Genomic DNA, 25383 nt, shown 5'->3' on the forward strand with positions numbered 1-25383 from the left:
GGTGGGGGGAACTGGGGGAAAGAAAATATTATGGGGGATTCTCCCCTTCCCCCCTAGTACTGCCACTGCAGATGAACATTCTTCTATAATGCTATAAAATGCTGTGTGTTGTGTACCAATCATCAAACCCAAACACTCTATGGACAAGGCCTTTCACAATGTGAATTTCAAATGGGGTTACCCGAATGTGTGGAAGATTAAGGTCATGACTTCCACAGGGGGTGTATGGATTTCATACCATAATGCAATTATGATATGATCGTACTTGACAGGAAAAAAAACACACACTCGTGTGGACCGGGTCTCTGACAAGGTCCAAACATTAAAATGAAAAACAAACAAACAAACTCAAATCAATTATTTTGCTCATTGAGTGACTCATTAATTGCTTGATAGCATTACCTACATGCCAGATTCTTCTTTTTCTGCAGAAGTCTGTATTAAAGCAATAATAAATGATTTGCATAAAGAATAGATTCCAATCTAATTAATGTTAGTTTTCATTGATTACATTGTCCCCTTTTAATATTGACCCAAACAAATGAGGTAAAATGAAGAAAATTGCTATTTCATTCCAGCGCCTACAATGCGTGTATAAGCTCGTCGATTGTATTACACATATTTTTCAGCAGAGCTTCACACAGCTGGGACATATAAATAAGAGCTCACACGCATGAGACATGACATGAGCTCGCACACACGACACGTATTAGTCATCATTCGATCATTGAACTCACAATAAAACCGGAGATCTCTGGATTTAATTGAAAAACTACTGTATAAATTAAAGCACTTCAGGCTTAGTCTTTCACAAGGTATTTTATTTTAGTACATCATTGGGAATTACAATCATGCAAAAAGTAGAAATTCAAGAAAAAAATTAGGATGTTGCTCTGGAGCAAATCACTTATTATGGCATTAAAGTTACATGTCAAAGTGGTTCACTTTTAGGTACACTAATAGCTTGTAGTCAAATGTACTATTATCATACATTGTACTACCTAGGCAGTCTTTATTATTACTATTAAAGCCATATTATAACATTTCTGTAAAAATAGATAAGTATTTATTTTCCATAAAATGTTAGCTTTTACTGTCAGATATGTCCCCTTTTAATTTTGAGCCGAACTAGTGAGGTAAATCATAGAAAATTGGAATTCACTACTAGCGCCCATGCATGTTACTCCCAGCGGTTGTAATACGGCACGATCCTCGGGTGTGTGTGTATCCCATACGCCGTGTACGTACTGTGCATACGTGTTTGACTAATATTTCCATCGTAATAATAAAACGCCAGTTCCATCGTTTTATTTAAAATCTCGGATTTTGACTAAACTACAGCACCTAAAGTCTTGATTTCTGCAGAGTATCTTTATTGACTAAAGTACATTACAATCGTGTAAAAAACAGAATTAAAAAAAAATTTGAGGGCGTTCTCCTCAGCAAATGTTATAATATGGCTTTAACTAGGCAATTTTTAAATACTTGCGTGGTCTGGGTATGCACTGGAGAGGTATCCTCTCATTTTATGCACCGATGATCAATTGGCTGCACCAAATAAATCCTGGCTACATGGACAATATGGTTCACTTCTAGACACACTAGTTGTATACAACAGGATGTTTTCATTGTTTACAATTAATAGTAAAAATCTATCTACAATCACAACCTTGACTGAAAATACACAGAACACCCACAACTATGTACATGGTAGCATAGCATACATACAAGCACACAAAAACAAATTCCTGGAGTAAATTTAAAATCTTTTGAAGTGGCTTAACAAAGTTAACCTATAAAGATTTCAGGCAAACTTAAGGGCTGGGGTATGAACGTTTGGACAGTATTTATTGTGGCACATTAGAGCACATCAGACATATCGAATTGCATTCTGAATACGAAGAATGGCCTTATGATATCAAATAATTTTGATATTTTGAAATTCGCAATGTAATACACATTTTATGGCAAATCATTAAAATTGATATTTTGATATTTAACAGTACTCAAGTAAACTTTATAAATCTGATGATTTCTACCTAAAGTGTATAAAGGTGGGATGAAAAGCCGACGATCAATTGAAAATTTTGACCTTTCGTATTGAAGATATGGATTTTTTTCCCAAAAAAAAAAAAAAAAAAAATTAGGTCTTTTTGGCAAAAAATCCATATCTTTAATATAAAGGTCAACATTTTCAATTGATCGTCGGCTTTTCCTCCCAGCTACATAACACTTTAAGACTATATCATTAAATTTATAAAATTTACTTCGAGGACTGTTATATCTCCAAAATGTGAAAAATATCAAATTTTAATGATTTGTCATAAAATTTGTATTATATCGTGAATTTCATAAAATGAAAATTATTTGATAGCAGAAAGACATTCTTCGTATTCAGAATGCAATTCGATAGGTCTGATGTGCTCTCATGTCCCACAAAAAATGCTGTTGAAACACTCATTCCAGTTCCCTTAACAAAGTTTGTAATTCCTTCCAAATACCATATTCGTACCTCAAAACGGGCACTTGCATGTCATTAAACAAGAGATAAAAATGTGACTGTAGATAACATGAGATGCAGTGGTGTAGCCAAGGGGAAGCTTCCCCCTGTGAGAAGTTTTGCCCCACCTATGGGATGCCAGCCACCCAGATGTTTAAAATTTGTATGCCTTTTTTGTACTTTTTAGCCCATTTTTGTCAAATTTCCCCCCCTTGAAAGGTGCCTTGCCCCCCTCATCCCCTGGGGCTCAACCCCCTGGCTACGCCACTGATAAGATTCAATCAAATCAACCTGTTTCATCTCCTACCAGAACTTGTGTAGTACTTAACGGTGTGTTGTATCTTCATAAACCAGTATGTAAGATCTCCTTTAAACTCCGCACACATCTCCGAGCGTTCATTATTGCGACAATAGAAGAAAGAAAATATGAGAGCAACGAGGACAGTGATAAGGAAGAATAAGATCATCAGTAGGACAGTGGTCACCCAATCATCTGAAAACAAATGATAAAGATTTAAATAAGTTATTAACTCTAATAGAGGTTATCCACTTTACTCATGCGTGACTTCTAACAAAAGACGCTGGTTCCCGTAGTATTCCTCATTCAAACCAATTCAATGCACGAGTTACCTGCATGACTTTGGCGTGCTATTTTGAAAAAGTCATGGTTGCACATGCAGGTACTTCTTTTGAAAGTCCTAAACAAGGTATAGCAGTCGCTGATAGGATATGCAGCTTATAGAACACGGATAACCTCTATATCATGACCATGATTGAGTTGGATGATTGATGAGGTCCGTAGATTTGTACTCAGAGGCAGATTTAGGGGGGCATCCCCCTAATTTTTGCAGAGAGGCAGTGCTCGGCGCCCACAAAAGCATATGGCGCGCCCCCTATTGAAAATGTCTGGATCCACCCCTGGGTCTGAATTAACAATTAGGACTGTTCCGATTTGATAGTTCACAGCATCTTTCGAATGGTAGCTTTGGCAAAAATTGCATTGATCAATTCGTAGCGAGCGTGTACTAGGAGCACGGTGGCCGAGCGGAACGGGCTACGACTCATAATCGGAAGGTTGTGGGTTCGAGCCCCGGCGACGCCATCGTGTTGTGCCCTTGAGTAAGGCACTTTATCTTGATTACTCCTCTCCACCCAGGTGTGACATGGGGAGATATGAGCATGCCTTGGGCATTGTATGGCACCTGACATATTCTAACGACGGCGGAATAAATGTAAAGCGCTTTGGTACATGTTCACATGTGAAAGGCACTGTATAAATACCAACATTTATTTATATATTTATTTTATTTAGAAGAATTCAAATATCACAAATATACTAGTGTAGGTCCTGTGGTTCTTGAGATGTTATAAAGAGGGCTGAAACAACATCACTTTTGTAAAATGTATAACTCGTTAACAACAATAAATCAAGCAAGTTTTCAAAGTATATGATTTGTAGAATGAACTTCTGCAAAACACCAAAGTGTTATTTTGCAATAATATATTGATTTAGATTATGAAAATCAATTTTTTGTCTATTTCGACCAACAATACCTAGTCTACCCTTAAACGCACTGGTAATTTAACATGTTGAATGGAATGAATGCAGTAACACAACATCAACTTGTATATCAAATCTATTCCCGTATTTGGCAATTTGTGACACTTCCATGACGGTAACAAGGGAACTCTGATCATTATAAAGATGATGACTTCTTCACTGGCCATTAAAAAGTGTTGAGTTCATATCATCATGTCAATCCCAATTGGGCTAGTCCTGTTGAAATGCATACACAACCTTCTACACAGGTAGTATGAATTTCAAATAGGGTTATCTGAATAGGTGACTCCATTTGAAACCTACACCCCCTGTGAGGAGATTAAGGTCATGATTTATGTGTCAACTGGAGGTTGGACTGAGTTAATAAATAAATATTATTATTAATATTATCATTCATTTTCAAGTATACACTGACAGTGATTTTAAACTTGGACAAATAATTAAAATGGATTAATTGGTATAATTGTAGCTTTATGTATAGCAGTGTGTGATGGGTTCACAGGGAAAGTGTTATTCCATTGAATTATTACTGTACCTTGCTCAGATGCAGGTGGGCTGGGCTCATACTCCTCAAGGCGTACTTGACGCTCTGACCTTCTCTGGTCTGGTTTCACAAGTGCCTCCTTTCCTGGCTTGTTTCTGTTAAAGAGAGTAGTAGGCTATTCCATTTAAAATCCACACTACCCCTGTGGAACATTGTGGAAATATAGGTTCCACAGGGGGAGTATGAATTTCAAATGGAATTAACACATCAGCAGCTCCATTTGAAACTTATCCTCCCTTTGAGGAAGATTCAAGTTGAATCTTTCTCAGAGGGTGTATGAAATTCAAATGGAGCTGCCTAATGTGCTAATTCTATTTGGAATTCATACTCTCCCTGTTTATACATATGCAGGGGTGTCTGAGGGGGATGTCTCCCCCAGGTTGTTTCTGAAATCTTCCACAGGGGTAGTGTGGATTTCAAATAGAATAGCCCATTATACTATTACTATCATTTTCAAAAATCAAATAGTGGTTTTATGAAAGAAATTATGAAGTCTATGAAGGATTGAACTTCTGTTCACACCACATGAAAGAGTCTCAACTTTCGTCAGCAGAATGATCCAGTTTGTTGATTGACTTGACAACTTTTGACATCTGACATCGGAACTGGATTGATATAGATCTGTTCATTTGTAGCCATGCACCCCCATCCTTGTTCAGAGAAGGTTGGTTAGCATAGATGTGGATGGCCTCTTTGATTCATCTTTTGATTAACTGGTATGTTTTGTCAACAAAGTTCAATCCTTTCTGATATGAACTTGTGAAGTCATTACGTCAACTTCTTATGTTGAGCAAATTGTTGGTGAGATGCACAAAAAATTATATGAGAACTATTAATATAATACTTGAATGTTGTTGTTACTTTCATAATTTGTTTATGAAAGACGAAAATGGTAAACATGGATCAAATTTTGAAAACTGGAATGGTATGATACTTTGTAAACTACATTTGCATAAAAGTAAGCAAGAACATAGTATGCGATGCAGTTATATAGGAGATCATGGATAGTCAACTTGGGTACGCACAGTTATTTGCGCTGAGCGTACTATGCAAAGACCACACGCTTCTGGAGCAAGCACAACTTTTGAGAATTGGCCAATCACGGTCTTCGAATACAGTCATCGCAAGGCAAGGTTGAGGTTCGGTATGAATGTAGGTGGTCTTGTTATTCCACGAAAAGTATGCTGCTGATTAGTACGCAGAAGGTTTGTCTTCTGATGATCGAGAATTAGATATTTTGCCTGTAGTGGTCTTTGAACTATTTGAACAGATTCTACATGATAACTTAAATGTCAATATGTATGTAGACAATGACGTCTTAATCACTCACCTTTGTCTAATACCTGTGACAGAGCCATCTTGTGCAGTTGAGGACTCTTGCTGGGATGTTGCTTTTATCTCATTATTGCCTTCCTTCACTTCATCCACACCAAATTTCATCATTGCATCTAATTTGGGAGAGACGGTAGAAATGATGAGGAGGGGTGAATTTCAGTATACTAACATATCAAAATCCAAGTTTAAGTAATTGATCATAATGAAGTTTGATAAAAATATTTCCTAACTGATGGATTTTATTTTACTCCATGTGTTTTGTAGCCTTGGGACTGCATTCTTAAATGTCTTATGATATATTTATAGCCTAATAAAAGCATATTACTTGTTGAGAGAAATTGGACACAATAATGGACGCCCACATACACCCCCCACACACAGATCTTGATGCATCTATTGCACTCCCCCGAACCTATTCCAAACATGAGAAAATATCCTGCAATTTTTGCTATTTATATAACAAAACAGGGTTGACTGTCTTTTGGAATTTGCAGGAGAGCACTAAGTAGCTCTTCCGGAGCCTTTAAGGAGAGCTGTTTAGAGCATTTACAATAGAATGTAAATAGAGAATGGTCAACTATGGAGAGCTAAAAATCACTCTCCTGTATCAGATTTAAGGAGAGCAGTATAGAGTGATTGTTCTCACTCCTCAAAAGGCAGTCCCTGACAAAATATTCACTAAAATGTTGAAACTATGAGTGAAATAAATCATAATTGATGCAAACGCTGCCCATACTACACAGAGTGCAATTAGAGTAGACACGGTTAATATTTTTGTAACATTTTTCTAATTGGCTATTTGGTTCTAAGAGTGTATGAAATTAGCATGCTTGATTAGTGTAGGAAGTACAGGATTGAAAAAAAATACAAATAAAAACACATTTGTGTACATCCATATCAAAATGATGCACTTGTAAAGCTCCTACATGTGTCTCATTTCACATATGACTAGGAATAAATACCAGACTCATCTCCAAAGTGAGGTCACTTCAAATCATCCCAAGTCACATGGTTTAGGAATACAGAGAACATTCCTTAACCATGTGACTAGAATTCCTAGAATGAGTATTTAGCTATTGAAATGAGACACATGTAAAGCCATACAAGTATCATCATTTTGATATGGATGCACACATTTTTACAATTTAATGACTCATTTTAGTTAAATTTCCAATTAGCCTCATGTAAAGAATCATTTTCAAGTACCATAATATAGTTCAAGATGTCATATAACTACAATTTGAAACATTTACTTTTAAAATAATACCTAAAATTCAAGATTTCTTTCTATTAATTTTTCTTGACTTGGGGACAAAATCATCTCTCCCTGGATTTAAAAGTTGTACCACCAATCCAAATTATAAAATATTATTAGTAACAACTGCCAGGAAAGTTTTCTGGTCATTTGAAACCACACTAATGAGGTAAAATAAAATAAAACTCTTACTATCTTAGCCGCTTAAATGAGGCACTCTATGGGGCATTTTGAAGTCATGATTATGACTTTAATTCATACTTGCTCTGTTGTCCTAAAACACAATGAATTTGACTGAATCCAATTAAGAGAGTAGGGATCAACTGTAAAACATTACTATAAATATGGCAAAAAAATCAGGTTGAAAAGATTGTATATTATGGCTTTAAGTACATTTTCAATTTGGCATCAATACAAAAAAAATACCATGTTGTGTATAAAAGCTTGAGGGCCCCTCCAAGAAATCCAAGGGGCTTTGCATATTTCCAAGGACATTTGGCCTACGGGCCCATCTTATTTCGAGGCCTACATCTGAGTATCTGCACATTTACCTTGATAGAGTTTCTTGCCTACATCTGCATAGACAAGTGCAAACAGATCCAATGAGCCTACAGTTACTGGATGGTCATCTCCCAATTGTGACCTGTAGATTTTTGTTGCCTGAAAAGAAAATGAAAGGCCACTAGTTATTATCAGTGGCGGCAGCAGGAAATTTTTTTCCGGGAGGGGGGACAAACTCGACAAATTTTGCGCAAAATTGCTGCAAAAAGTGGAAATTTACGTGATTTTGCCTCAAGTGGGGGTATTTGGTTTTTGGAAGTTTGAGAATCGCTCATAACTTTGTAATGGGGTTTGAACCATACTAAAGCATATTTAAAAATAATTAACATTGAAAATTGTCAACATTACACTCATTCCTCTTGATTATGTCAGATCCTCTTGGGAAAGAGATGTGACATAATCTCTTATGCCCATCTCTTGGGAAATCGAATTACGTGGTTTGTAATTAAGGTGGCCCCCATACAAAGGTGTGTAAATAACAGAGGTTTGTACTAAATACAAATAATATGCAATATGCAAATAATCTCATTAATATTCATAAATATGCAAATAACATGACATAAAACTAGACAGCACATAAGGCCACCATATCCAATCCACACACCAAGTTTGAAGTTGATTATTGGAACATTGTAACTCATAATATATATATATAAGATTATCAATCAGTGACCCAGTGTATTTTGTGGACCAATCTAGAGTGAGCAAATAAAATGGGATATTTACCTTTCCACAGTACTCCAATGCAAGCTGAGGTCTGAAATCAAGTGTTTTTAAAACAGTATTAGCATTTAATCTATATATTTTTGTAAGATTTCATTTAAATTATTCACCAATAGGTAACTATACCATCTTTATTTTTGGTATGAAGTACAGCAAGACAGAAAATCAAGAAGGCTATGAGACATATCAAGAATGCATGACCAAAGACAACAGGCTCAGTTATAATCAGGCAAAGTCTGAACTAGCAGGAGCCTATAATCAGGCAATAGAGGATGATCTCAACATCAAGCTGAGAGAAGTTGAAATGGCTCATGACAACTGTAAACACAGTCAGAGAGACTGATGAATGACATTGCAGGAAGAAAATCATCAATGAGGGGCCAGCAGAAAGGAGACACTCAGATGGAAAGGGTTAACCAACTGGTATCATCATTTCAAAGACTTACTAGGAAGTTCCCCAGATATAGAGGGAGAAGATGATACGATAGAGCCCATCACAGATGATCTCACGATTGAGGTTGGTCCTTTTAGCCATGAAGAATACACAAAGGCAAAGACAGCAATAGCAGAAGGAAAGAGTAGTGGAGAAGACAGCATCCCACCAGAAGTCTTAAAGAGATGTGACCTGGATGACCTGGTGCTAGGATTTTGTAACGATGCATTGCTAAAAGAAAGAATGCCTGATCAGTGGTCTATTCTTAACATAATCCCAATACCAAAGCCAGGAGACCTAAGTCAAGGAGGTAACTACCGTGGCATCAGCCTATCCTCAATAATGGCAAAAACCTTCAATAGGTTGATACTCAACAGGATAAGACCCAAAGTTGATGGACTTCTGAGAAACAACCAGAATGGCTTCAGAGTGGGAAGAACTACTGTCAGCCACATACTGGGAGGAGTGAAGGCCAAAAATCTACCAGCCATTATAACATTCATTGACTTCCAAAAAGCCTTCGACACTATTCACTGAGGCAAGATGCTACAAATCCTCAGAGCCTATGGGATACCAAAACAACTTGTGGATGCCACCAAGACAAAGTCCATGTCCTTTAACCAAGATCAGCAAGTTAACATCAGCACAAATAATGGTACAAAGCTAGGTGAGGTGAAAAACTTCAAATATCTCGAAGCATGGATGGCTAGCATAGAGCATGATGTCAAAACACGCAAGGCAGCCGCTTGGAGAGCATGCAACAGCCTTACGTAAGATCTGGAAGTCTGCTCTACCAAAGAATTTCAACAAAGCGGATCTTCAGTGCAGCAGTGGAGTCTGTGTTAACGTACGGATGTGAAGCCTGGACCATAACTCCCAAACTATCTAAATTAAGAGCTGGATGGCTGTTACACCCGTATGCTTAGGGCCGTGTACAAAATCCATTGGAAGCAGCACATAAGCAACAAAGAGTTGTATGGAGACCTCCCAAGGCTCTCAGAGAAGATCAGAGAAAGGAGAACATGCTTCGCTGGCCACTACTTCAGGAGTAAGTGTGAACCTGTTGCCAACCTGATAAACTGGGCACCCAAACATGGAACAAGAAACCCTGGTAGACCACCCCTTACATATGTAGATGTACAAGCAAGACACGGACTGGAAGCATCTGACTTGGAAACGGCGATGCAGGACAGGAAGATATGGAGAGCTGTTGTGGTTCGGGAAAACCACCCGAAATAAGCAAAGTAAGTAAGCAATGAAGTACATAGTTTCATTCAAATAATATGACAAATAATATTACAAACACCAATGTGCAACATAAGTTGTTATGTTGTACATGTATGCCCTTTGGTACTTACTTCCCTTCCTTAAGACAGAGTCTTGCCAGATTTTCTAATTCCTTTGCTTTAGTGATTTCTGGATTCGCATCTTTTGCTTCTATGACCTCCTCGCTAGTTTGGTGTGCATCTTTAGTGCTGGTTTCAGGGCCCGGGGATGTATCCCCATCTCCTTGCTTTTGCTTTTGTTTTTCACCTGTGAAGACAATTCCATAATCAATGGATTATCATGTAACAAGCCATGCAAATACACATAGATTTCCCCTCTGCCTATTTGGTGAAACCTGGCTTGTTCAGAACATCATCAAAGGGATCAACAACAAAATATGGAAAGCTGTTGTGAAATGCAACATGCAATCATGTATCACCCAACAAGGACCTTGCTCTTTCCATATATGCCTCCAAGGAGCTTGTTTTAGTAATGTGATCACTTCCTTCTATAATCTGTGATGTGATTTAGGGTTAAATTCCTGGTCATGAATCTAAGGCCAAAAAACGAAACTCTGTCTCAGACACATTTGGTAAAAAAAGCTAAGTCTATGCTTTTTCTTTTTCGAGAATGAGCTATGTGATATGCGATATACATTTTTTTTACATTCAATTAGGCACAATCTTTATGTACTTTTTGATATTAAGAAACAGAATCACATAGTCTGTCCACATAGAAGTATAAACCAAATCTGTGGCATCGCGGGTCGATGCTTTGCGTCACACGCACCATCCGTGTTAAAAAAAAAACCTGACGCGTAAGCAATATACACACACATTACCCTGAAATAATTATTCTCATACCTCCAGTTCCCGAAGTGTATTTATTTTGTACTTCTATGTGGACAGACTGTAGTAATATACATACACAATGAATAGTTTTGTTTGTCTCTTTTACAATCATGGCAAAATGTGTACAAAAAAACAACAATCAAACTCCAAAAAAAAAGGACAAATTTTGATTGCGATACGATAATGAAAATATCCAAAAAAATTTAACATATGGGATTTGTTTTTTTATGTCCAACGCATAGTGCTAAGCGCTAATTGGAGCTCTCATAGCAATACGCTCAGTTGTCTGAGACAGACTTACAAAAAATAGTAAAATAACACAGAATTCAAGTCTGATGACAAGGTTTATTGCATCCATTATTAATGTTAAGGGAGGAGTAAACATTTCAAATTAACTATTCTTAATTAAATATGAATAAATAGAATGAAAATAAATATATAAAATAAACACCAACAAAATACATTCAGGCACAAAAGTATATGAAAGTGTCATACTTACTTATTTGCTTTTGCAAATTAACAATATCTAGTAGAGCTGTTTCATAGTACATCTTTTCTGCTTGGATGAAATGTACTGCTTTTTCATCTGAGAGAAGGGTTAAGAAAATTATGGCAATCCTGGTTTACAACCTATAACACTTGGTGGTACATGCCCTGTGACAACATATAAAAAGATGCATACTGCATGATTTAACCCCATGAGAACTACCTGCCGATTGGCCATGCAAAAAAAGCTGAGACAAGCTCAACTTTTGGAGTTCACACCATGCAATCCTGTGGTGAATATTGTAATATGAACGAGTAGTGTCGAGAGTAGTGTATGTGAATGTGAATGTGTTGTTTATGATGCTTTTAGTTACTGTACCGGAATTTCGCGGAATTCGGAGGTAAAGCGGAAAACGCATTTCTGAGAAAACAATATAAAAATAAGCAAAAATTACCTAGAAAAAGAAAAAAAATACAATTGAAAAGAAATAAATAAAATACTAAATGAAATGGGTGTTCAAAATTCATCAAAATAAAGTAAAATCCGTCATAGATTTGCCGTACAACGCCTGTCCTACCTCCCATTCCAGCCATGATGCCCAATCACCTATCCCAACTTTGCAACATCGCAATGATCGTCACATTGGCCGGGCTGCAAAAATGTGCTAAAATTACAAAGCGGAATTTAGCATTTGTAAAGCAGAAAATTCTTGGCTTTACTGTACCCCTTCACTCTTGTTGCTCCTAAGCTGTTGTGAATCACTGATTGGCCCATGTGGTTGTCTTTTATAGTGCATAGGTGCCTACATAAGTTCTTGACTTGTGTTACTTCTCATGGGCTATTGTTCACTCTAACATTTTATAATAAAAAAAGTAGGAACATAACTCACCCACTAATTAATGGACCTTCCAATTGAAATTGCCAAGTGTATATCTGTCCATTAGTTACAACACTGAAGGCAGAAATCAAGGATAGCGCTGGAACAAAACACTCAGAGTCCATAGGGAACCTCGAACTTGCAGAAAATTAAAAAATAGGGGGTCTGAACTATATTTTGGTGAGTCCCGGACCCCAACATGTAACAAGCAACCTTGTGACATATTTGTCACTTTTGTCCTCTGGGGTTATAATTACATATACATTGTCTTCAAAAAGGATACATTCATTCTTCTCAAAGTAGATGTTTGACACCTGAAATCAAATAAAACAACAACAAATGAGTTAGCTTGCTTTACAGGCAACTTAGAAGTCAAAGAGTTTACACTCATGTTTATAATTAATGCAAATCATGCAGTGGTCTACAGCACCATTGGTGCTCTTGTTTCTTTTCTTTATGATATAGGCATAGATTTTGGAAAGTGACCCAGCCGACAGTGCACAAATCTTTCTGAGACATGTGTTGATAACATTTTCACTTGTTGAAAAGCTGGTTGATTTCAATAAGTCAGAAGTGCATGGAACACTTTTACCCTTTCTTACGGCAAAAAAGAGGTTTGTCTTGGCTTCTCACATGATTAGATTTAAAATTTGCACTTAAGTGAATTTTTTTTCATATTTTTTATTTTTTTTTATTATCAGTAAATTTTCTAAAAATCAGCAAAAATTGGGTCAAAATCTTTTGTCCGCATAGCCTTTTTTGACTGGGGGCATAGCACCCAGGGTTTTTTTGCCAAGGAAGCTGAGACAAACTTTTGTTTTGGCCTTACATGTATATCCTCAATTCTTATTGTCTGACCTGGAAAAAAAATGATGATTAAGGAAAACATATAAAAATTGATACATAGTCAATTTTAACTATAACAATTTAATAACATAAGCTTTCAAGCTCTATACCCATGCACTATACTCTCTACACCAATGCACCATACTCTCTATACCCATGCACTATACTCTACCCATGCACTATACTCTCTATACCCATGCAATATACTCTCTATACCCATGCACTATACTCTCTATACCCATGCTCTATACTCTCTATACATATGTACTATACTCTCTATACCCATACACTATATTCTCTATACATATGTACTATACTCTCTATACCCATGCACTATACTCTCTATGCCCATGCACTATACTCTCTATACCCATGCACTATACTCTCTATACCCATGCACTATACTCCCTATACCCATGCACTATACTCTCTATACCCATGCACTATACTCTCTTTACCCACACACTATATTCTCTATATCCATGCACTATACTCTCTATACCCATGCACTATACTCTCTATACCCATACACTATATTCTCTATACATATGTACTATACTCTCTATACCCATGCACTATACTCTCTATGCCCATGCACTATACTCTCTATACCCATGCACTATACTCTCTATACCCATGCACTATACTCCCTATACCCATGCACTATACTCTCTATACCCATGCACTACACTCTCTATATCCATGCACTATACTCTCTAAACCCATGCACTATACTCTTTATACCGATGCACTATACTCTATACCCATGCACTATACTCTCTATACCCATGCACTATACTCTCTATACCCATGAACACCTCTATACCCATGCACAGGGACAGGCGATTTGCGCGGAACTTTTTTTCTGCACAATTTGCTATTTTTTTTCCTATGGGCAGGGATACATGATTTGCACTGAAAAAAGAGTTCCGCGCAATTCCGTGCAATTTGCTATTTTTTTCCGCGCAAATCGCCTGTCCCTGCCCATGCACTATACTCTCTATACCCATACACTATATTCTCTATACATATGTACTATACTCTCTATACCCATGCACTATACTCTCTATGCCCATGCACTATACTCTCTATACCCATGCACTATACTCTCTATACCCATGCACTATACTCCCTATACCCATGCACTATACTCTCTATACCCATGCACTACACTCTCTATATCCATGCACTATACTCTCTAAACCCATGCACTATACTCTCTATACCCATGCACTATACTCTATACCCATGCACTATACTCTCTATACCCATGCACTATACTCTCTATACCCATGCACACCTCTATACCCATGCACTATACTCTCTATACCCATGCACTATACTCTCTATACCTATGCACTATACTCTCTATACCCATGCACTATACTCTCTATACCCATGCACTATACTCTCTATACCCATGCACTATACTCTCTATACCCATGCACTATATTCTCTATACCCATGCACTATACTCTCTATACCCATGCACTATACTCTTTATGTATACCCATGCACTATACTCTCTATATCCATGCACTATACTCCCTATTTACTCATGCACTATACTCTCTATACCCATGCACTATACTCTCTATACCCACACACTATATTCTCTATATCCATGCACTATACTCTCTATACCCATGCACTATACTCTCTATACCCATACACTATATTCTCTATACATATGTACTATACTCTCTATACCCATGCACTATACTCCCTATACCCATGCACTATACTCTCTATACCCATGCACTACACTCTCTATATCCATGCAGTATACTCTCTAAACCCATGCACTATACTCTTTATACCCATGCACTATACTCTATACCCATGCACTATTCTCTCTATACCCATGCACTATACTCTCTATACCCATGCACACCTCTATACCCATGCACTATACTCTCTATACCCATACACTATATTCTCTATACATATGTACTATACTCTCTATACCTATGCACTATACTCTCTATGCCCATGCACTATACTCTCTATACCCATGCACTATACTCTCTATACCCATGCACTATACTCCCTATACCCATGCACTATACTCTCTATACTCATGCACTACACTCTCTATATCCATGCGCTATACTCTCTAAACCCATGCACTATACTCTTTATACCCATGCACTATACTCTATACCCATGCACTATACTCTCTATACCCATGCACTATACTCTCTATACCCATGCACACCTCTATACCCATGCACTATACTCTCTATACCCATGCCACAAATGTCATATAGGGTGGCAAAGTTAAATTTTGGTTCAAAAAGTATACAATTTTGTTCCTCTCTTATTTACTAACATAAACACCTGGTCTGTTAAAACCTTTTTAGATATGCTAATAACATTGTACACTTTCAAAAAAAGCAAACTTGTAATGATGAGTTATGTTGTCTAACTGAGATACAGGGTGTTCAAAAGTTGTACAAAATTTTTTTGATTTTTATTATATTTTCAATCAAAACTTTTTTCCTTCATGCCCTACACAATGCCAATGGCATATTTGAATTCCTCATCAAATTTCCTTGTAAGAAATGATAACTTTTACAGAAGTAGGGTAACTTATTCAAGAAATATGACATTCAGAACATTTCGGAGCATAAATGCATGCTTAGTACAGTAAAGTATAGGAAAAGCCTAGAACCCATGACACAGAATGCAGCACATTTACAACAAATTAAACTAGCTTAGAGTAAAATTGATCACATTACCTACTAGACATAAATACCAATACAATGGTACATAATCCATCCTAATACCTTGATGGGTTACGAAGTTAGAGTAAAAAATAAATTTGAGAGGCACTAAAACTCAATATTCCCTATACTTTAACACATGCCTCAACCGTATTCGCCTCAACCGTATTCGCCGCCACCCCTGACACTACTTCATTTGAATTGCAATATCTCAAGAAGGAAATGTAGTGTGAAGTTGTTACTTTCAAAATGTTAGCTAGATAAATTAGAAACAAAATGAGACCAAAACTAGTTCAGTACCCCTCTCCATTCTTGAGATCGGGTATAGAATGTCCTGAAAAAAATGTAAAAATGTAACACCGCCACCTTTTCCTATACCCCAATTCATGACGCACAACCATACCTATGCACTATACTCTCTATACCCATGCACTATACTCTCTATACCCATGCACTATACTCTCTATACCCATGCACTATACTCTCTATACCCATGCACTATATTCTCTATACCCATGCACTATACTCTCTATACCCATGCACTATACTCTTTATGTATACCCATGCACTATACTCTCTATATCCATGCACTATACTCCCTATTTACTCATGCACTATACTCTCTATACCCATGCACTATACTCTCTATACCCATGCACTAAACTCTCTATACCCATGCTCTATATTCATGCACTATACTCTCTATACCCATGAACTATACTCTTTATACCCATGCACTATACTCTCTATACCCATGCACTATACTCTCTATATCCATGCACTATACTCTCTATATATTCATGCACTATACTCTCTATACCCATGCACTATACTCACATGGTGAAGGCACTGAGGTAGTTCATGAAATGAGTTGTTTTCTGTTAATCCAGTAATAGCTGCCACATAATGCTTAAGTGCTTCATCATTCTTGCCCTCTTGTTGTAATACACAGGCTTTGTTGTATACATTACTCCTTTGTTGTCTGTCCAATTTCCTGGGGTCTCTTAAGTCAAATTTGTCTCCATCTGCAAAAGATGATAAAGTATAAGACCCGGGGTATAAGATACTGGATGGTGAATATAATTTTCTGTAAAGTTACTTTGAATTCATGATGTACAATGAAAATTGTAAGACAACTGGAACCTTGAAACTAATGCATGGAATCATGCATTTATTACTCTAATAAATTTTCTGAAATGGGTTCCTGCTTCAAATAAAAAAACGTCGTTTATTTTAGAACTTTTGATCATTTTCTAATATGCACACATTTTCATCAGCATGTATCACAAACCACACCCTTACACAAAAGCAAGCCTACATATTGTACCTTTTGTTAGGCACTGTATCTGTACTGCAAAATGTATTCAGTATCACTTAGAATGTTGAAAACCCTTGACACTTTAGTGCTAATCAAAGTAGGAGAATAGGAAAAATACAAAATGGGTGAGTGAAAATAACATCTCAAATTTGGATGACTTTGGACATTTCTTTATTCTGACCCTTAATACTTGATATCCTTACAATATACATAACTTTTGTTACCAGTGTGTAGTTCTTTTTGAGAAAAAACACAAAATTAGTCACAAAATTTATCAGGGGGTGTAGTACCACCTTACACTCTTTTCCGTCTGCATATCCTGCAATACAGATTTGTCAGCTGAAGAACTTTTCAAGACCTAATTTCTGCTTATTCTCTCTATTTTGCAATAACATACCCTCTTTTTTCTGCCCTTTGACTTCATCAGATAACTCCATCTTTTCTCTACCAGTTCCATGAGATGTAGATTTCTCCTTTCCATCTGCATCTTGTCTTTCCTCATTTACTTTAGCACAATCGTCATCTTCCAGCTTTCTATCAACATCTTCATTTGTCTGCAAACCTAAAGATACAAAAAGGCAATTATAATATTTTTGCATTAAGTCATGTCTTCTATATGAAATCATGATCATTATTGACTTTCATTTTTGAGTTCAATATAAAAAGCCAATAACATTGAAAGGTAATCGGCAGTGCTAAAATTGTGTAAGATCAGCCGTTTTTTGGCCAAAATTGATTGATTTTGACTGGAAAGTTTTGAAGAAAATTCAAACAATTTTCAAAATATTTTTCACATTTTGAAAACATTTTGAAAAATCAATGATATTGTCAATGAATTTCTGTGATATTTTTTCATTTTAGCCTTAATAATATAAGTATATAATCAAATTGGCCGACCCTTTAACCCTACTTGAAAAGTCTGTCTGCCCGTAAAACAGGGTTTATTTTCATCGCCAAATGACTACATTTACAGTCTCTAGCAGAGAAGAACAGCAGTTGTTTACATTTTGAGAGAGTGCATAGCGTAAACACGGAAGTGGGGTTCTGATTGGCTGATTCAATCGTCTAATCATCATAACAATAAACCAATAATCTGATTGGCTGATTACGCATCAAAGCGTGGCGGCGCAGAGCTGCGCTCTTGAATGGAACGCAAAGCTCCCACCGCTGTACAAAAATGTATATCATTCATTAACAAGGTGCTCACATACATCAGAGCAAAGACTGCCATACTTCTGTGGAAACTATAGGGTCCACAACTTATAAGTTCCCACGCTAAATACTTTTAAAAATAAATCGAAAAATATTTGACAAAATGAAAATGTTTAAAACAATATGTGTAGCCTTATTTGTTTTAAACATGGACCAAATTATAGCATCACACGTCATTGTGTTCAGGCACAATGGTTCATTATGTACAAAAAGAGACCATTTTAAACAGTGTTAAAAGTTGCATCCTAGTCCACAGGAGTTGACTCTCAAACAATAGGCCAGGCCTATTCATGTGTTTGTTTTAAAAGAAAACCTGACTGCTATGGACTCAGGTGCAACTTTTAAAACGGCCTCTTTTCTTACATAATTAACCATTGTGACTGAATGTAATGATGTGTGACGCTATAAATTGGTCCACAGGGGTAAAACAAACAGGGCTATAGCCTACATAACTTTTCACATTTTTACATGTCGTAAAATACTTTTTGACTTATTTTAAAAAGTATTAGGGGGGAACTTATAAGTTGTGGACCCCTATAGTATAGTTGTTACCTTCTTATTTTAAAGGAGTATTTCGTGATCCTAGCATCCTCTTTTTATGACATTTTTCAGTACATATCCACGAAAAAAGCATATTCCCAAAATTTCAGTTGATTCCGATTTTGCGAGTTATGCATGATTATGTGTATTACACTGCTCCATAGACAACACGTTGTAATTTCGTTCTGGTGCACCAGAACGAAATTCAAATTTCATGATATCTTTGCTAAACTAATTAATCTGCAAGAAATATTTTGTACATAAACATTATGTAACCAGAGTATTCCAGTGATATAAAAATCTCAACTTTTTTGAGAAAAGTGGGGGATGAGGCTGTGGATCACGGTGCCCTTTAAAAAGTATTAGGGGAACTTATAAGTTGTGGACCCCTATAGTATAGTTGTTACCTTCTTATTTTAAAGGAGTATTTCGTGATCCTAGCATCCTCTTTTTATGACATTTTTCAGTACATATCCACGAAAAAGCATATTCCCAAAATTTCAGTTGATTCCGATTTTATGAGTTATGCATGATTATGTGTATTACACTGCTCCATAGACAATACGTTGTAATTTCAGTTACTTTGCTAAACGAATTAATCTGCAAGAAATATTTTGTACATAAACATTATGTAACCAGAGTATTCCAGTGATATAAAAATCTCAACTTTTTTTGAGAAAAGTGGGGGGATGAGGCTGTGGATCACGAAGTGCCCCTTTAAAAAGTATTAGGGGGAACTTATAAGTTGTGGACCCCTATAGTATAGTTGTTACCTTCTTGTTTTGCCTTGCTGTCAGGCGTAATTATTGCATCATCACTTCCATCATCTTGTAGAGAACCACCCTTCTCCCCATCACCATCATCTTTTCCTGGTGATTCTGATTGTCTACTTTTGTATCTCCATTCTCCACCATACTCACCATCCAGGATGCGCTTCTGGTGTGGTAACTCTTTGTCATCCTTGCGACTCTCTGGAGCATTTTCTTCCTTCATCTGATGGAATGTCATATCCCCACCTCCTCCTGGATCATGACTTGGTTTAGCCTCATCTGCATCTTCTTTGTATTGACTACTGCTGTTCATCTTGCATTTAAGTCTTCAGATCAAGTTGAACTCTAGATAAACATTGCCCAATGCAAACTAATCATTAATACATTTTGCATCTAAATGTCAATATGTGTCAGGGTTAGCGCAACCGATGTGACAGGTCATGTGGGGCCATTTAAAGGGGTCAATCTGGGAGCGGGCCATATTGATATAACAGACAACCTGCTGGCGCTGTGCTCTCATTTTATGGGGATGCCACTGTACTCAGTACAAATGACCATACGGGGACGTGTCGCAAACATTGACCAGTAGCATTTTCGGCCTTACGGTATATCAATGACCCCCTTTTCATGCTTTTCTAATAATAATAATAATATAATAATAATAATAATTTATTTCTTATATAGCGCAGTACAATATAATATCTCAAAGCGCTTTACAATAAACATGATAATAACACATTATACAAATTTAAACATGGAAAGCAAATATATAAATTACACTGGTTAAAAAGTATGCACATATTTAAAACCAATTAACATGATTAAGAACAATAATTAAAACCTACATGTATACCAAAACACTGCAAAAGATAAGCTAACATTGCACATTTAACGAGCTCAAGTACACTGAAACAAAACAAAAAAATTATGTGCAAGGTAAAGCTTAAGTAATCATTTAAAAATACAGCATAATTAATTACACATGAAAAAACAGTATCAAAACGCAGGGAACCAAACTGCGGAGGCAAAGACAATTAAAAAGTCGATGCGAATGAAGGATCAAAATGTAGACCAAAAAAAAAAGGCTCCTATGAATTATTAAAAGCAATTTTAAACAAATGTGTTTTGAGCTGACTTTTGAAGTGTGCAAGAGATGAAGAAGATTTAATGTGAGCCGGCAGTTTATTCCACAGAAGGGGTGCAGCATTACAGAAAGCCCGCTACCATAAAATTGAGTTTTACCCCTTGCTGGTAGACGGAGTAGGTTTTGTGACGCAGAGCGCAGAGATCGCCCGGGATTGTATGTGATTAAAAGAAGGGTAATATAAGATGGAGCAAGATCATTTAACGCTTTAAAAGTGATAAGCAATATCTTGAACTCAATACGGTACACAACAGGGAGCCAGTGGAGATCGAAAAGCACTGGCGTAATGTGATCGCGATATTTGACCCTTGACACCAATCTAGCCGCAGAATTTTGAATTCGCTGCAGCTTGGCAATGTCACACTGAGGAAGACCAAATAAAAGACTATTACAGCAATCCAATCGCGAAGACACGAAAGCATGAACTAACCGTTCTGTTGCGTTTTGGTCAAGATATTTGCGAATCTTACCTATCCTGTAAATGGCAAAGGAGGCAGCCTTAGACACATTTTTAAGGTGATCTAGCTGCACACTTTTCTAGCTGCACACCCCTACCCAAACCAAACTTGATTATTATTTTATGCAGCTTTCTTAATCTACATCTTTCTCATTGCAAATCAGGAGAAAATTACAATAAATTGAGTGTATTTTCAAGATTCTCACTCAAGCGCAACCTTATTTTCGTGTTAAAGCCTAAAATATCCTAAAATTTTGTTAAAAAGACAACAGGAAATGGCCTCCACGCACATCCAGAAACCAAATTTTTAAGGGGCCCTTAAACTTATTAAAGCAGGCCACTCAACCCCACAATGCTAAAACTTAGATGCTCGAATTGGACCGTATATGCCGACGCACCATTTTAAAATTACTTTAATTTGGACGATGACGCATTTATACAAACAGTCAAAGACCCGTCAAAGTCATCCATCATGACCAACAACAACAACATTTGGTGTTAATAAGCCAAATCGGCAATGGAAGTTTGTAATGCATTGTTATTGAATGACAGTTTTTGCCCTCTGACCTATTGGGAAAATTCAGACAAATTGTTTTTTGTGCAAATATAATTTAAAATGTTTTACAATACAAGAGAATGAAAAGTAAAACAAACCAAAAAAAACATGGTTATTTTATAAATTAATTATTGAAGTATATACCCCGCAAAACTGCTCTCAAAAACCGGAAGTTACAATGCCGAGTCCATGATGTAGGTATGCTAGGTGAATTCAAATTTACCATCTAACTGCATCATTTATATATATCAAATTAAAGCCCTTGAGTCAGAGGCGGATTTAAGGAAAAGGGCCCTGTCAGCAAAATATCCTGGGGCCCAAAAATAAAGAGTCGAAATGGAAAGCGTGCCTGAACTTTTTGTCGGGAGGGGGATTGACCAGTGAGTATTAGTTCGGATTAATGTTATGAGATATGTGCGTGCGGTGCGCGAATATTCATTCCATTTTATACTATTTGAAGCAAAAAATGATGTACATTTTGTTAATTTCGCGCGAAGCGTGTGAAAAATGTTTGATTTTACACTATTCTATACCTAAATCGAGGGTTTATCAGAATTATGCGTGTTTAAACAGTACAAAATAACACGTAATATTTCTTTTTCCGTTTTTGCTTGATAGTAAAGAAGCAAGGAAAATCCTTTGCATTTGACTTCAAGGAATAGGAAACATTTGGGTGGCAAAAATGCACCTTGCTCAGTAAAAGTTAAGGTCATACAGGGGTCAAATTCAAACTTGATCAGATCATGTTATAAACCATGCCAAAGTATTGCTATGATCATAACGATTCAGACAAAGTATGGTTTGACCACAGACCCCGGAGCTAGAATTTCCAGGGTCTATGGTTTGACCTATCTGAGAAGTACGGTTCTGCAGTTATAAGAAAAAGTGCCAGAGGTCGCATTTTATGGGCAGCACAGGGGTAAAAGCCTTAAAAACTCTCCAGTTTTCATTTAAAAAAATGGTCTCTAATTGTATTTTGTTTATACCAATTCAAATAAAAAACAGTTTGCACCATCTAGCATGTCTCGCTTCATAAGTAAATGGGTGATAGGATATGACCTTTTAACCTTTTTGCGTATGACGCGAGAAATATACGTCGCAGATAGGCCAATCTAAGCTAATCTATATATTTTCTGAATCATTGATACCAGAGAAATACTTCTGTATAGTTTGAACAACCTTTTAGCAAATACCTATTGAACTGTATTAACCTTGACTTATTTGCGAGGCCTACTTATGTAACTAGATCGTTCAAACTATTCTTGCAAGACGAACAACTTGAATCCATTGTGGTTAAAAATTTAAAACTTAAAATCGGAGCATTTGTCAGGAGCTCTAAATGGGACCTTTAATCTTTTTGATTAAACAGAACCATTCTCGTTTTGCCCATAATGGGTACTTCAAAATCCGCCCCCTAGTCCAAATTTTGAAAAAAAGGTCCACTTTTCAAAATATGCCCCCCAAATAAATCCTGGCTACGGGCCTGTCCAGGGCCCACCTTAGGGCACCATGTTATGGTGAGATAAAGGCCACGGCAGATGGTAGGGGTCCAGGGCCAAGGCGAAGCTAATGGATTTGAGCAATTTAAAATAACGGCATATCCACACTTTATTTTCTTCTTTCTCCCTTCCATTTTCTTTATTCTTCTCATCAGGAGATTTTTTTTCCTTTTCTTCAAAATTATGTAGTTCTTTTCGTTCTTATTCTTATCTTTTTCTATTTATTCATTTCTTTGTACGCATTTGCATTTTTTTCTTCATATTTCTTTATTCATTCGAAATATTTACTTTCTTTCTCGATTTGTTCCTTTATATTTCCTTTTCCATTACTTAATTTGCCTATTTTACTTTACTGTTTTTCTTTATAATACACAATTCATTTATTATAGACCTGTAATATTTTTAAAATACTTTTCTAACCTATTATAGGCCTATATTCAGGTCCAATTGATTTATTTTATTTTTTATTTAATAATTTCAAAATCTTAATCTCTAAATAAATGCAGGGATTTCATATCGAATTATATTTTTTTTTCACTTAGTTAATCTTCTATTAAATTTTTGCATTTCATTTAATTCAATTCAGTTCAATTTAATTCAATTTTATTTTATTTCATTTTATTATTTTATGTAATTTTATTCTTTGTTTTATTTCAATTTTGATTTGATTTATTTTATTTTATTTTATTTTATTTTATTTTATTTTATTTTATGTAATTTTATTCTTTGTTTATTCTTTGTTTTATTTCAATTTTGATTTGATTTGATTTTATTTAATGTAATTTTATTCTTTATTTGTTTTATTTCAATTTTGATTTTAACATTTTTACAAGGATTAGGGCGGGCATATATATGACCTATAATACATAATTCTATTTTTTCTAATGTTTATTTTCTTTTTAATTATTAATTAATTTAAATGTATTTATTATTATTATCAATTTATTTATTTGTTTATTTATGGTATTTTATTTTATCTTGTTTCTTTTCTTTCTTTTTTTTTCCTCTTCAACTATTTTGGCATAGTCGGCCCGGCAGCCGACACGTGCTGCTTGCGACATGACATATATTATTACTGGTTTGCGATCGATGCCTATCATCAATGCATCGTGACCCCGACTTCCGATCGATGTCATTGAGTGGATAACGGTCACAGGCACGGAGAGGGAACAATAGCGTGAGTGTTTGATTGACAAGTTTACCTGTCATCCCGTAGCCGCTTGTCACAATCGATTGCGCTATCGTGTCATTCCACTAAACTTGCAACATTACGCAGTGCACGCAGTACATTCATATTCTCATGATCGAGAAATTATTATTTTAGCTATAGCGTTCATCATTCATGCATTGCATGATTGCCAATTTGCCATGCATGCATCATTTTTCATAGCATTGTCATTTTTTGTCAATTGCCTGGTCTCTCTGGGTATTGGTTGCCATTGCCTTGCATGCTTGGAAATGAATTTGAATTTTGATGAAATATTTTGCAGCTGCACATACGGTCATACATGTCATATACCCAACGATATTCAATTTAGCAAAGAAGATCAGTTCGGTCTATCAGCCTTTTCAAACTTACATTTGTATAAATTGAGCCAAAAGGTAAAATATATCCGATAGTAACCCAAAAAGCGTCGCGCTACCAGGGCAACAGAATATCCATGTACGTCGCCATTTTTATTTTGCCAATCAATTAGCAGTGTTTCTATTAACTCTTGCCAACTTTCCGACTAATTTATAAGTTGACAAAATCAACACACTATTCTTTCAAGTATACAAGGGATTTGGTACATGATCTACCTTCACAATTGTTTCATTTCGTATTAAAAAAACAGCGTAAATTTCAAAGATCCTTAGTTATGAATTCAATTTACAGAACAAAAACACTGCCTCCTATGGCTTGCCATACATTCCAAAAATGA

At 36.2% G+C, this 25383-nt stretch overlaps 1 protein-coding gene across 1 annotated transcript; it reads right to left on the reverse strand.

Annotated features, from left to right (window-relative positions):
• Positions 1-2387: 2387 nt before the first annotated feature.
• LOC140153608 (uncharacterized) lies at positions 2388-25155 on the reverse strand. Its single transcript, XM_072176395.1, has 12 exons — positions 25041-25155; positions 19956-20150; positions 17681-17845; positions 16803-16990; positions 12677-12707; positions 11529-11615; positions 10271-10445; positions 8483-8513; positions 7747-7855; positions 5936-6053; positions 4597-4700; positions 2388-2993 (listed from the first exon to the last, which is right to left on the reverse strand). Exons 2-12 carry the CDS (start codon positions 20116-20118, stop codon positions 2797-2799), a joined length of 1368 nt encoding a protein of 455 aa, XP_072032496.1. The 5' UTR covers positions 20119-20150; positions 25041-25155; the 3' UTR covers positions 2388-2796.
• Between the last annotated feature and the right edge of the window lie 228 nt (positions 25156-25383).

The sequence above is a fragment of the Amphiura filiformis genome, chromosome 5 (assembly GCF_039555335.1).
Source record: "Amphiura filiformis chromosome 5, Afil_fr2py, whole genome shotgun sequence".
In the NCBI taxonomy this organism is placed as follows: domain Eukaryota; kingdom Metazoa; phylum Echinodermata; class Ophiuroidea; order Amphilepidida; family Amphiuridae; genus Amphiura; species Amphiura filiformis.